This window comes from Mustela nigripes, chromosome 9 (genome assembly GCF_022355385.1).
Source record: "Mustela nigripes isolate SB6536 chromosome 9, MUSNIG.SB6536, whole genome shotgun sequence".
Classification (NCBI taxonomy): domain Eukaryota; kingdom Metazoa; phylum Chordata; class Mammalia; order Carnivora; family Mustelidae; genus Mustela; species Mustela nigripes.
The window spans coordinates 5,664,206-5,676,151 of record NC_081565.1 but is presented as its reverse complement, the minus strand read 5'-3'; the positions used below and the strand labels follow the sequence as shown (position 1 = coordinate 5,676,151).

Below are 11,946 nucleotides of genomic sequence, written 5' to 3'. Positions count from 1 at the left end.
CCCGGCTCCGGCTCCGGCTCGGCTCCGGCCCGCCGGCCCTCCGCGCGCCCCGCCCGCCGCCCGCCCCGGCCCCGCGCCTGCCGAGCCGCTCCCGCTGGGCGCCCCGACGGGGTCCGGCCGGGGGCGGGGGGCCGTGGCCGCCGAGGATGGGGAAATCCAACAGCAAGTTGAAGCCCGAAGTTGTGGAGGAGCTGACCAGGAAGACCTACTGTGAGTGCGCGCGCCGGGACCCCAGCCCCGCGCTCCGCGGCGCTGCCTCCGCCCCCTCGCGCCCCTCCCCCACGCCCGGGCCCCCCCCCCCCCCCCCCCCCCCCCCCCCCCCCCCCCCCCCCCCCCCGGCCCCCGCATCCCTCCTCGGGGCGCGCCCGCCGCACCCCTCCCTCGGCCAGTCCCCGCCCAGCCTCCGCGCCGGCCCCTCCGCGGCCCCCCGGCCGCGCCCCCGGCCCCACACCTGGCCCTATTGTTCTAGGGCACCCCTCCCCACCCCCACGCCCGGGACGGGTGCCGCCTGTCGGCGGGCGCGGGGCCACCCCCGGGCCGGGAGGACCGGCCCCAGCCCCCTACCCCCACCCCCGCGGGCCCCTTCTCTGCAGAGCTGTCCGAAAGAGCCGGGGTGTGCCGGGGCGAGGGGCGGTGGTCGGGGAGGGGGCTCCGGGTGGCGCGGTGGCTGGGGCTGTGCGGAGCAGACTGGCACGAGCGCAGCGGGGTGGGTGATTCATGCATCACGATGCCGCTGCTGTTGCCGCTGCTGCTGCTGCTGCGAGGTTGGCCTGTCGCCCCCTCCCTGGCCCGGATTGTGTGCGTTGGGGTGGGAGGGGGGCGAGATTTGCCAGAGAGCTCGAGGCGGCGGCGGCGCGGGGTCCTGGGCGCCCTGTGGGCTGCAGATTTACAGGGCGGATTCTCCCGTGGCTCTGATCTCACCTCCCCTTTTCGAGCTCTATCTGCCACACTGGAAAATGCGTTGATGGGGGTGGGGTGGGGGGGAGTGGGGGGTAATCTGGGCCATCTCAACAGATCACCATCGGGGGGACCCCCTAAGAGGAGGGTCTGGGCATTTAGGACTTCTCCAGAGCTGGCCAAGTGTGTCTTTCCACTTGGCCCAACTTCACAACTGTCCTGTACCCTAGCATCTCTGGTTTCTCTATGAAGGACTTCTCCCTTCCCTGCACCTTCTTAGGGGGACACCCCAGCTTGCCAGGAGTTCACAGCACCAGCTCCTGACCACATGCTCTTATTTTGCGGGGGGACCGGGAGGAGGACAGCTGCATGGTTTGGAAGGGCTCCTCCCTGAGTGTCTGACTTGGACGGGGGCACCCGCCCTGGGTGTGGGTTGGAGTTCAGGCCCCATACCTGGCAGCCACAGGGGCCCAGCCCCTCTGCACTCTTCCCCCAGGAAGGAGATGGACTGCCAGCCTCCTGCGTGGATGGAAGCCTGGGAGGCAGCTTCTGGTGGTGCATTGCACAACCTCTGTCCCCCCTCCCCCCCCATCGGTCTTCTGGGCACGTTTGCAGGTCTGGCCAAGCCCACGCTTCGGCACCCTGCCCCTCGCCCCCATGTGCTTAGAACAAAGGGGGCTTTCCTGAGTGGGCGCTAATCTGCTAGGAGGTACTGGTCCTTCTCCAGTGGCATTCTCCAGCGAGGAGCTCACATCCCTGTAGCTGCTCCCTCAAGCGCAGAAGCTCCAAGGACTGGGACTCTGTCCTTCCTGCTCTTACCCTCTTTCCTGGGAGGTGGGGGAGGAGGACAAGGTGGGGGAGGCAGGAGGTGGCCCCGTTTGGCTGCCGTTCTGTGAGATTAGCTGGGTGTTCCCTCGGGCTCTGTCCAGATGTGGGCCGTGGCTGTCCGTTCGCAGGCTGGCTGCAGGAGGGACTTCCCAGGCTCCTGGGCCCAGGGAGGCAGAGGGCACCACGGGCTTTGACAGGAGGGGTGGGCTTGGGTTGCACAGGGTGTCCCCACGCATGAAGCCAGGTTGCCCGCTTCCTGAGCATGTCCCTTGCCAAGCTCTGCATCATCAGCTCATAGACTCACCTTACACATGGTGGGCACTGCTACCAACTGCATTTGCAGATAAGGAAACTAACACTCAGAGGTGAAGTCGTGTGCCCGAGATCCACAGCCAGTCACCAGGCGAGTGTTGGGACTCAAACTCTGGTCTGTCTCCAAAGTTATGCCCCTTGAAAGAGCTCGGAACTCAGGTGGAGAAGTTAGGAGAGGCTTTTCTTCTGTGGGTCCCTCTCTGATTCTAAATGGGAAGGGGTGGGGGGCGGTCATTTTTGCTCCCCCCCCCCCCGCCCCCGGCACATCTGTCAGCCTTGGGAGAAGGTGAGTCAACAGGGCTTTGGTAGGAAGGGGTCTGGCGGTGCTGAGCCAGCCTGGGCTATTTTTAAAGGCCTTTGGAGACCTGGAACAGTTTTGATCAGAGAGTTAGCTGAGTACTTTCCTCCATAGAACCTTATTAGGTATGGGCTGGGGGAGGCGGCAGGGGGATTCATCGGCTTCCCGTCTGTCTCCCTTGCTGCTGCTTGGCTCTGTTGGTACTTAGTAGGTCCACAAATATTTGCTGATGGAAAGACTCCCGGCAGGAAAAGTAGAGAATGCCTCCAGCTTGTCCTAAGGCCCCCGGATGGGCTTCCTTCTGATGGGGCCTGGGGCCATCTGCTCTGTGTTCTGGGGGTTCTGTGTGAAGAGAGGCGCACTCAGCAGGGGCCGTCGGCGTCTCTGGGAGAGCTTGTTAAGTTTCAAGTGCATGGCTGGCTTTGCGCTCAGATTTCTCAGGCCTCAGGCCTCAGGTCTGGGCTGAGTCCAGGGCCTTGCGTCCTTGGCAGGTGTTTGTCGCGCAGATCCTGGTTCCCAGGAGCCCCATCCAAAGACCCACACTGGTTTCCTGGGGTGCTAGGCCACCTCGGGAGAGCACAGCTGGCGGCAGCGCCCAGAGGGGAGTCCAGATGTTCACCTGGGTCATTGCTGGCTGCCGCCCCTCTCCAGCTCCGTGGGAAAGACTGTCCCGGTGGTATGTGTTTGCGTCTGTGCGTGCGTGCGTGGGGGCGCAGGAGAAGGTCTCAGACACATCTGGTCGAAGCCTAGCGAAAACCTCCCGTCTTTCAGGCTGAACACTGCAGAGGAGATGTTTTTTCCTCCTCTGCAGATAAGATTTTGTAAATCGTCGTGTCCCATCATACCATCCTCACCCTTCCTGGCACAGCTCACATCCAGGAGCAGCAGGGGCTTCGAGACTGCGGGGGAGGGGGGGCGGCCCTGTCCAGCCATTACTCGGAGAACAGGAGTCCCTGTGGCCGGCAGTGCAGTTTCTCAGACGCCTGGTCCGGTGTCTTCCAGCTTGTTGGTGAAGCTGTTCTCAACCCTGTGTGCCCAGGCTGTGGGACAGGCCAGCCCCTCCCCGAGGTGACCCTCGGTTTCGTCATCTGCGAAATGGGTATGCTCGCGGTACTTGGCTCCCAGGGCAATTTCCTTATAGCCCAATATGTAGCCTTTCGCAAAGGGTCCTCCTTGAGGCGCGACAAACACTTGTCAAGGACGTAAGGGTGCATGTGAACAGTTGTCACTCGTGTCACTTTGACGACACGACTCAGCTTCATCTTGAATTGATTGTAAACACATCTTGCCATCAAAGCTCGTCTCTCTGCACAGGAATCTTCCCACAGCCCCGGACTTTATGCCTGGCCCACAGGAGGCAGAGAAAAGTGGGAAACTTGGTGTGCCTGAATCCTAGCAGGTTCTTGTTTTACCTGGTCTGCCCTCACCCGCCAGTCATCAAAGGCTCACTCGGGGTTGGGCGCAGACCCTGAAAAGGGAAGGGGAGGCATGTAACTCTTGCCTCCAGAGGGAAACCAGCCAGATGGTCCCAGAAACCAAGCTTAAGCCGTCTGCTGCGGTCTGAGCTGCGTTGGTTTTCAGGCCTCTGGGCTCCAGCCAGGCAGCCCCAACAAGCAGATACCACCACCCTACCTCCCTTCCTTAGCCTCTCCCCCTGGGGCTCCTGGCACTCTTCAGGGACCCCCTCCGTCCAGGACTCGGAGGAGGTCGCCTGCTTCTTGTCGCTCTTGGTCAGCCCAGGCTCTGCCTTGACCTTGCTTGCCAACCTTGAATCTCTGCAGCCTTATTCCTGATGCCCAGGAGGGTGCCCGGCATGCAGCAGCTTGTGGAGGGGAGACACAGCCAGAGGGGAGGTCCAGGCAGCCGGCCCCTAATGCTTCTGCCCTCGCAGAGCTGAGAAGGGGACCCCCCGTTTGCCTTCAGGAGTCTGGGGTTAAGAGATGCTGAGTGTCGCCCGTTGGGCTCTTGTGACTCTCTGGCTTGGGATGGTCACACGAGGGTCCCTTCCTGTAAGAGAAGGAATATTCTCCGATGATCACTCCCCTCCCCGCGGGGCTGCTTAGCCAAAGGGGGCAAGACATGGCCGCGGGGGGAAGCTGTAGCTGGTACCCATCTGGGGACAAATGAGTCAGGCTGTGAAGGGCCCCACAGCCAGGCAAGGAATAAGCCACCCAGGAGAGGGAAGGCCCAGAGGGAGGAAGGCGGTTTTTGTAATTCTCTGTATCCTGGGCACAAGGGGGTGAGACCAGGGAGGCCCGCTCCCTCTCTCCACTGGAGGTAAGAGAAAGCAGCAAGAGGAACTGAGGTTAGGGCGTTACGCTGCGGGCGGTGGGAGGGGTGGGTGCATCTGGGCAGGAAACATCCACGTCTGCTCTTAGGAAAGAACTCAGTATCCTGGAGAAGGGGGCTGGGTCCTCAGTCAGGCTCTGTGACCTTGGGCAAGTCACTTACCCTCTCTGAGCACCGGCTCATTCATCGACAGCAGCTTCCCAGGTGACTCTGGGGGTCCAAGTGGGAGGATGCTTGAAGGTCCCAACTCTGGGCCAGAAAGGGAAGAGGGGTGGTTTGGCAGCAGGATCTCAGGGAGGATAGTCGGCTTCCGGGGCCAGATGGGCTGGCGTTCTGGCTCTTTCCTTGGGCAAAGCCCTTGTCACAGATCTTTACTTCCCTCCTGTGGAAGACGGGCAGCCCAGACCCCCAGAGTTGGCTTTGGGAGTATGTGAAGGGTTTAGTACGGTTCCTGGTTCTGGATGGGAGGCGACCCTTTAGACTTCTGGTGGCTTTGCTCCTAGGATCCTCTGTCTCCTAGAGCGGGGAGAGCCGAGTGGGTCTGCAGCCTGCCCTTTTGTGCTAAGAGACGCAGAGAGGCCAGAGGTGGGGCAGGAACTTGGGGGGAGTCACAGAGCATTGCCTTCTCCTCACACCTGTTCTGTCTCCTTCCGTCTCCAGCATTATACTGCCTCACCCCGGAGATGCTGGCCGTATGAGGGGAAAGCCCATTTTCTGGCCACCCAGCTCCCTCTCCTCCCAAGGCCAGACCTCCGCCCCTCTGGGCAGATCGTGGGGCGTGGGGCAGTGCAGCTGGAGCTGGGCCCGGCTCACAGCGCTCTGCACCCAGGGCCCTGAAGGCCATGGAAGGGATCTGCCCATTTTCTGAGTTGGGCGGGGGGCCGTGGAAGGAGAAAGTTAGATGTGGGTGTGGAGAGTGTTCTTATCTGCAGTCCAAGAATGGATCGGAGGAGAGGGTGCTCAGGAGGGCCGGGGGAGGTCAGGGTGAGGAACTGGGTGTCCGTGGGCAGGACCACAGATTCTGCGTATGTTTAGCAAGAAGATCCTGGGGAACTCATTATGTAGGCTTCATTACCTTATACATTTGGGATTTTATACTTCTTACTTTCTTTTTTAAACCTGACAATTGTGAATGTTTGCTCACATCCTGAACTATTCTTTCAAAACGTGACTTTTAAGGGGTGCCTGGGGGGCTCAGTCGGTTAAGCGTCCGACTCTCCATCTCAGCTCAGGTCTTGATCCCAGGGTCGTGCGTTGGAGCCCTCGGTTGGGCTCCATGTCAGGCATGGATTCTACTTTAAAAAAAAAAAAAAGAAGAAAGAAAGAAAGAAGGAAAGAAAAAAGTTTAAAGCATGATTAAAAAAATAAAAAGCGTGATTTTTTTAATGGTGCATCACATGAATGCAGTGTTTTATTTGATCCCCTGTCATTGGACAGTTAGGTTCCTTCCTTCCTTCCCTCTTCCTTCTCCTCCTCCTCCTTCTTTTTGCCAATATCAATAGTGCTGTGACAAACATTTTTCTACTCAATCTTTGTAGGAACATCTTTGCAATAAATTTTTGCATGTAGCTCTTCTTGAAGATACATTCCCTAAGGGGCACCGGGGTGGTTCAGTCATTAAGTGTCTGCCTTTGGCTCAGGTCCTAATCCCAGGGTCCTGGGATCCAGCCCCGCATTGGGCTCCCTGCTCAGCAGGAAGCCTGCTTCTCTGTCTCCCACTCCCCCTGATTGTGTTCCCTCTCTCGCTGTGCTTCTGTTAAAAAAAAAAAAAAAAAAAAAAATTCCCCAAAATGAAACTGCAGAGTTAAAGCCTGGGGATGTCTTAAAAGGCTTTTGATAGAAAATTTGTTAAATCGCTTTCCAAAAAGTATGTTCCCATTTCCGTTCTTAGCAAATGTGGATGAGAGGGTGCCTGTTTCCCTGCAATCTTGCCAGCACTGAGTCTTACTGCTTTTCTTGATCACTGCTGATTTTGTGGGGAAGAAAAGAGTAGCTCACTCTTTGTTTCCTTTTTTTTTAAAAGATTTTATTTATTTGACAGATAGAGATCACAATTAGTCAGAGAGGCAGGCAGAAAGAGAGGAAAGGAAGCAGGCTCCCTGCTGAGCAGAGTCCCTGATGCGGGGCTCGATCCCAGAACTCTGGGATCATGACCTAAGCCAAAGGCAGAGGCTTTAACCCACTGAGCCACCGAGGCGACCCTACTCTTTCAGTGTTCATTCCTTTGATTACTATTAAATAGGATCCTAGGACCTTTGAGCTAGAGGAGGTGCCTTTATTTTACAAATGGAAGAACCAAGTACTAGAGAGACGAAGTGTTCCTCCCAAGGTTATAAGGCAGATAGCAGGCAGAAACCCAGGAGTACTGCCTCTAAATGTTGGGGTGTCCCCCACTGTGCCATGATAGTTGGTTGTTGGGGTTGAGACAAGGGTGTCTTGCTGTTTTCTGATTTGGTTCATCTTGTCCTAAATATCTCTTCCTCTCAGGCAAGGAAAAAACCAGTATCAATTAAAAAGAGCATCCTTCTTACTGGATGTAACACTCCGCATGTCCGGGGTGTGGTCTGTTTACCAGGGCAGAGAACGTCATAAATTAATGTGCCAAGTTTCCAGGTAACTTGAAATTGGGGTCAGATTCCCAGCCGAGGGCAGGACTGCAGAGTGTTGAGAGCTTGTGGGATAGCTTGCTGTCTTCGGGCTGCAACTCTGCCCAGCCCCTTACGCCTCTGAGTCCTGGGTGTCCTGTGTGCGAGGTGGGGATGGACCACAGTGCTTTTCCCAACAGGCAGACAGGCGAGTAGTAAGTGCTCAGTAAAGACTCCCATAAGAAAGAGGCTGCTTAGCTCTTGGTGTCAGGGGACAGGGGTCCTTGGCCACCCCCCCACCCCGTGGTGGCCTCTGTATTTGGCACAGGTGTCCGTGGCAGGATCCTTCTGCACTGGGCTCCTGGCTCACTGAGTGGTGGGATTTAGGTCCCTGTTTGGAGGTGGCCTGGGAGGGCCAAAGGAGACTAATACTTCATTCACATCCTAGGAATAAGCCAGTACAAAATACATTTTTTTAAAAAAAATTCACTTGGTGCTAAAAGTCCCGAGCCCTTCCCCAGGTCCCTCCCACCCCCGTCCCCAATCCCACACATCTGTGCTCTTTGCCGGGCAGCCCCGGGGTTGGACTCAGCTTGTCTGGGCCTCCTGCAAGAGCCCGAGCAGTGGGTCATCAGCCCTGAGGGCGAAGGTGAGGGGGCGCCGCTGGTAGTAGTCCGGATCACACTCCAGGTTCTCGATCACATTCGCTAACAGATGAGCCCGCTCCACGCCTGTGCCGGGGGCCTCGAAGCCCAGGGCCGTGAAGTGCACGTGCAGATGGTAGTAGGAAGGCAGGTAATGCAGGTACACGCGGAGCTGGTCGCCCTTCACCTGGTAGCGCTGCAGGATGGCCTCCTGGCCCTCCCGGAGGATATTCCTGAGCAGCGGCAGGTGCTCTGGAGTGAGGTCCCGAAGTGATCGGATGCCACGGCGATGGCAAATGGCGATCAGGTACATGTCATCAAGCTGCTGTTGGTTCCACTTGAGATCGGGGATGAGGACAAAGCCATCAGAGGGATGTGGGCTTCATTCCCAGAACCCTCACAGCCTGGACAGTGTCGGTGGAGTCCCCAGTGCCCCTGCGACTCAGTTTCCCTTTCTGTATGACATTCTGATGGCCAGCTGGTGAGAAGTCTGGGGGGCGGCCACACTGGGGCTCCAGGGACTGAGCGAGCCGGCTTTGGTGTCTGCTGACTTGGGATCATGAGCTGTCTCACCTGCAGGTACAGTTCTTAGTTTCCCCTGCCTCGGTTTCCTTATCTGCAAATTGGGGCTGTTGTGGGTGAGGTTAGGGATCACTGAGACGGGGATTTGGTGGCTCATCCGTCATGAAGGCGAATCCGCAATCAACACCGTGGATCAGAGGCCGGCCCCGCTGCACGTTCATGTCAGCCAGACCCGGCTCAGGGTTCCACGCGCCGATCGCCAGCTCCTGCCGGGAATCGTGGGTGGTCCTCGCTTACAGATGAGAAACTGAGGCTCACGAGGGATCAGGGTGGGCCCAAGGCCGCCCGTCCGGTGAGCGACACCGCTGGCGTTTGATCCTGGGCCGAGCGGGGGTCCTTGGGCGTGGGGGGTGCCGAGAAGCTGCCTCGGAGGTGTGCAGGCGATCGTGAGCCAGCGTGGGTGCCTGGTGTGGGTGTGTGGTGGGGCGGGGGCCGCGGATCACGTGTGCGAGCCCCGGTTCGCGGGGGCGGGCTCCGGGCGTGAGTGACGGGGTCACGGCGTGTGTCGGGAGTGGGCGAGCCGGCGTGTCTGTGCCCGCGCGTGCGCGCGCGCGCTGCTGGGTGTGCGGGCAGCTCTGCGCAGGTTGTAAACGCAGATGCTCCTGGGGGGCCGGGGGCGCTGGGACGGGAGGAGGGGTGCGCTGTGGGGGGAGGAGGCAGAGACAGGCCCGGGGACCTGAATCAGAAGACGATGGTGCAGTTGCCTGCTCGGGGACCAGGAGACTGGGCTGCGGCTGTCCACCCTTCCCCCCTCACCGCGGACCTCTGTGGGAGCCCTTCCGTCCCGTCCCGGGGCAGGGGGAGAGCTGGGGAGAGGGAACAAAAGTGACAGCCCCCACTTACCAAGGGAGTATACTGGGCGGTGAATACTGAGTACAGATACACCGGCCTCTGGTCTCGCCACAACCCTGGGAGTAGCGACGACTGTGCCCATTTTATAGGTGAAAAAAAAGAGGCCCCAGCAGATTGAGAGACGTGCGCATGGCTTCCCACACAGTCCGCGGCCACGTTGGGGCTCAGGCTCAAATCTTTGTCTGCCAAAACCTTGCTCTTCCCTCTGTGTGCCTGCCTCCTACAATCTCTGTGAACCTTATAACCTTAGAGCTGCTGAGTAAGGTAGTGAGCACCCCATCAATGGAGGCACTCAAGCAGCTGCTGGATATCACATACTGGCCGGGCGTCCCAGATTCCTGGGCTGGAAGTGAGGTTGGACAGTGGGTAGGATCCTTCCAAGCTTCATAGCTTTACAGGTGGCCCTAGTGGTTCTAGATGTTTTGGCTCCTGCTAGGGATTTGGGGGCAGCCTCGGCCTTGGCTTCCTCTGGGTGTAGGTAGAACTAAGACCTGCAGGAAGGCAGCAGGACGATGGTCTTGAGAAGTCCAGGGGGCAACGGGGGGCTGCCCTGCCTCGGCCTCTTAGGCTTTCTCAGCCTCTGCCCATTCCGGGGAGGCTCCGATGCTCGTGGGGTGGCCAGCGCTGTGCTAACCTCACAGGGTCCTCCCAGCCTGGGAGCTCAGAGGCGGTGTGTCCCACTGTCCAGGGCTGGCACCATCCCTGCTGCTGAGGAGCCTGCAGGCTGGAGCTGAGAAGCAGGAGGCAGCCCAAGGATAAGGTCTTGGAGACCAACAGTATACGCCTGGAGCGCCCCCAGCCTTACTGCCCTGCCAGTGCCTGGTATGGCCAGGGTGCCTTGAGAAACATCTCTTGGACAAAGCAGGAGACCACAGGTGCAGTGCAAGGCTCAGGGACCCAGTAACAGAGGGGTCCTCAGGGCCCGGAGGCCTGGTAGCAGTCTTGAAGGTTGGGACATGTGTAGTGGGAAGTTTTTTTTTTTTCTGCAGTGCCCGACCTGGAGTCACGAATAGGGCAGGACTGCGAACACCTCTGTAGAAGGCTCTGGGTTTCCCAAAGTGTTTGTCTGTGTGTTGCTGTGTTGCCTTGTTTTGGTCCTCTGCTGACCAGGGTGGGACGTGCTTGTGCTCCCGACCTGCCATCAGATGGGGTGGGCCGGGAGGGGACGGATCTCCAGGTTGGAGTCTGGGGTCCTGGTTCCAGCCCCACTTGCTATGGCTTTTAGCTGCCCCCTCAGGGTCTCAGTTTCTCTGATGTCCCTCTGTCTATGTGATGGGGTGTCACCCTTTCTTAGCTTGAGGGTATCCTGATGGGGCCACCCAGGGGGCAGTGCTCCCCAACTGGTGAGTCTGTGTTGGGGGTGCCCGGGAAGGGGGGAAGGGCAGCTGCAGGCTCTGGCACGCCTGGTCTCCTAGGGTGGCACCAGGAAGCTGATGGGGCGTCCAGGCCACCGTGCTCCAGATTCCCTGGCAGGGGAGAAGGAAGAGGGCGGGAGGAATGTGGCTTTGAGGAATGTTTAACCCAAAGCAGAAATAGCACTCCACTTTTTTTTTATTTTAGGCTTGGGTTTTTAGCTAGGAAGTGGGCTCCCTCTCTCTCCCTCTCTCTCTCTCCCCAGCCTCCCCTGGCTCCCCCACTGCTCTGGCCTTTTGGGGACAGAAGGTGGCCTCCCCCCCCCCCCCCCCCCAAATAAGAAGCTGCTGTGGGAACCAGGAAAGCCCTGGATTTGGTGGTAGGCGGAGCTGGGTTCAGATCCCCCGGTCTCCACCTCCCAGCCCTGGGGCTGCTTCCCACCCTGACAGTCTCTGCTCTGTCTTCCGTGGTCGAACTGGAGAGGGGCCAGTCTGGAGAGGGGCCAGTGACGCGAGTGGAGAGGGCTCGTCTGTGGTGCCGTGTCAGACGCTCCTGCTCAGGTAGCAGCCAGGCCTGGGTGCGAAGCCCAGCTCCTCTCCTGAGCTCCGGGAACTTGACCAAGTTCTTCCCCCAGCCTCCTTACTTTACCTGTACAACGGGCAGACAGCGGTAATCTCCCTACCTGCCGGCCTACCCAGATTGTGGCCGGAATGAGTGTGAAAATATTGGCCAGAGGGACTGGCAGGTCCCAAGCTCCTGCATCCCTCCTCGGAGCCCCGGTGGCCTCCTGCAGGCTGGCTGCCGGGTTGAATGAGAGTCCGAGCGCTGGGCAAGGGGCAGCTCGGAGGCTCTCTTCACCTGATCCCCCTGCCCCCCGCTTCTGCCAGCATCTCTGTGGCTTCTCCGAGGGAGATGCCCAGGAACTGGGCAGTGGCCTCCCCAGACCGGGTGGCAAGGACACGTTCAGCTTGTCCCCTTCTCATTCAGCTGTGAGCACCCTGAAGACAGACTCGTCTCATTGTGGGGGTCACCGCTGTTCCCCCGGCTCGTAGAACAGAGCCTGGCGCGTAGCTGTTGGAACCAACGAGCAGCTACGGAAAGGAAGAAACTAACAAGAGAGCAGAGCTTCTTATCCGTCTCCGGTCTGCACTTTCTGTTCCTGTCTGTCCCCCCTCCTACGTCCTGGGCCCGGGCTGGGGGGCCTGCTCTGTCTAGGGGGTGGTCCTGAGAACCCAGGCACAGGGAGGCTGGGCCCCGGCAAGGAAGGGTCTGGGCCCTTCCCACCTCCCCGGAGGCTGGGGACACG

At 59.3% G+C, this 11,946-nt stretch overlaps 2 protein-coding genes across 3 annotated transcripts in view; one reads left to right on the top strand and one right to left on the bottom strand.

Annotated features, from left to right (window-relative positions):
- Nucleotides 1-77: 77 nt before the first annotated feature.
- Nucleotides 78-11,946, top strand: part of NCS1 (neuronal calcium sensor 1) — a 50,628-nt gene continuing 38,759 nt past the window's right edge. Inside the window, exon 1 of the mRNA XM_059410539.1 lies at nucleotides 78-210. Coding sequence (XP_059266522.1) covers nucleotides 147-210 — 64 coding nt within the window. The 5' untranslated portion in view covers nucleotides 78-146. The remainder of the gene's footprint in view (nucleotides 211-11,946) is intronic.
- LOC132024992 (m7GpppX diphosphatase-like) overlaps nucleotides 7,733-11,946 on the bottom strand; it is a 4,920-nt gene continuing 706 nt past the window's right edge. Inside the window, exon 2 of one of the 2 annotated variants that reach the window (XM_059412176.1) lies at nucleotides 7,733-9,076. In XM_059412176.1, coding sequence (XP_059268159.1) covers nucleotides 7,798-8,166 — 369 coding nt within the window. In that variant the 5' untranslated portion in view covers nucleotides 8,167-9,076 and the 3' untranslated portion in view covers nucleotides 7,733-7,797. Of the gene's footprint in view, nucleotides 9,077-10,995; nucleotides 11,289-11,946 lie in introns of those variants that run through there. The other variant, XR_009406368.1, reaches the window with a different exon arrangement.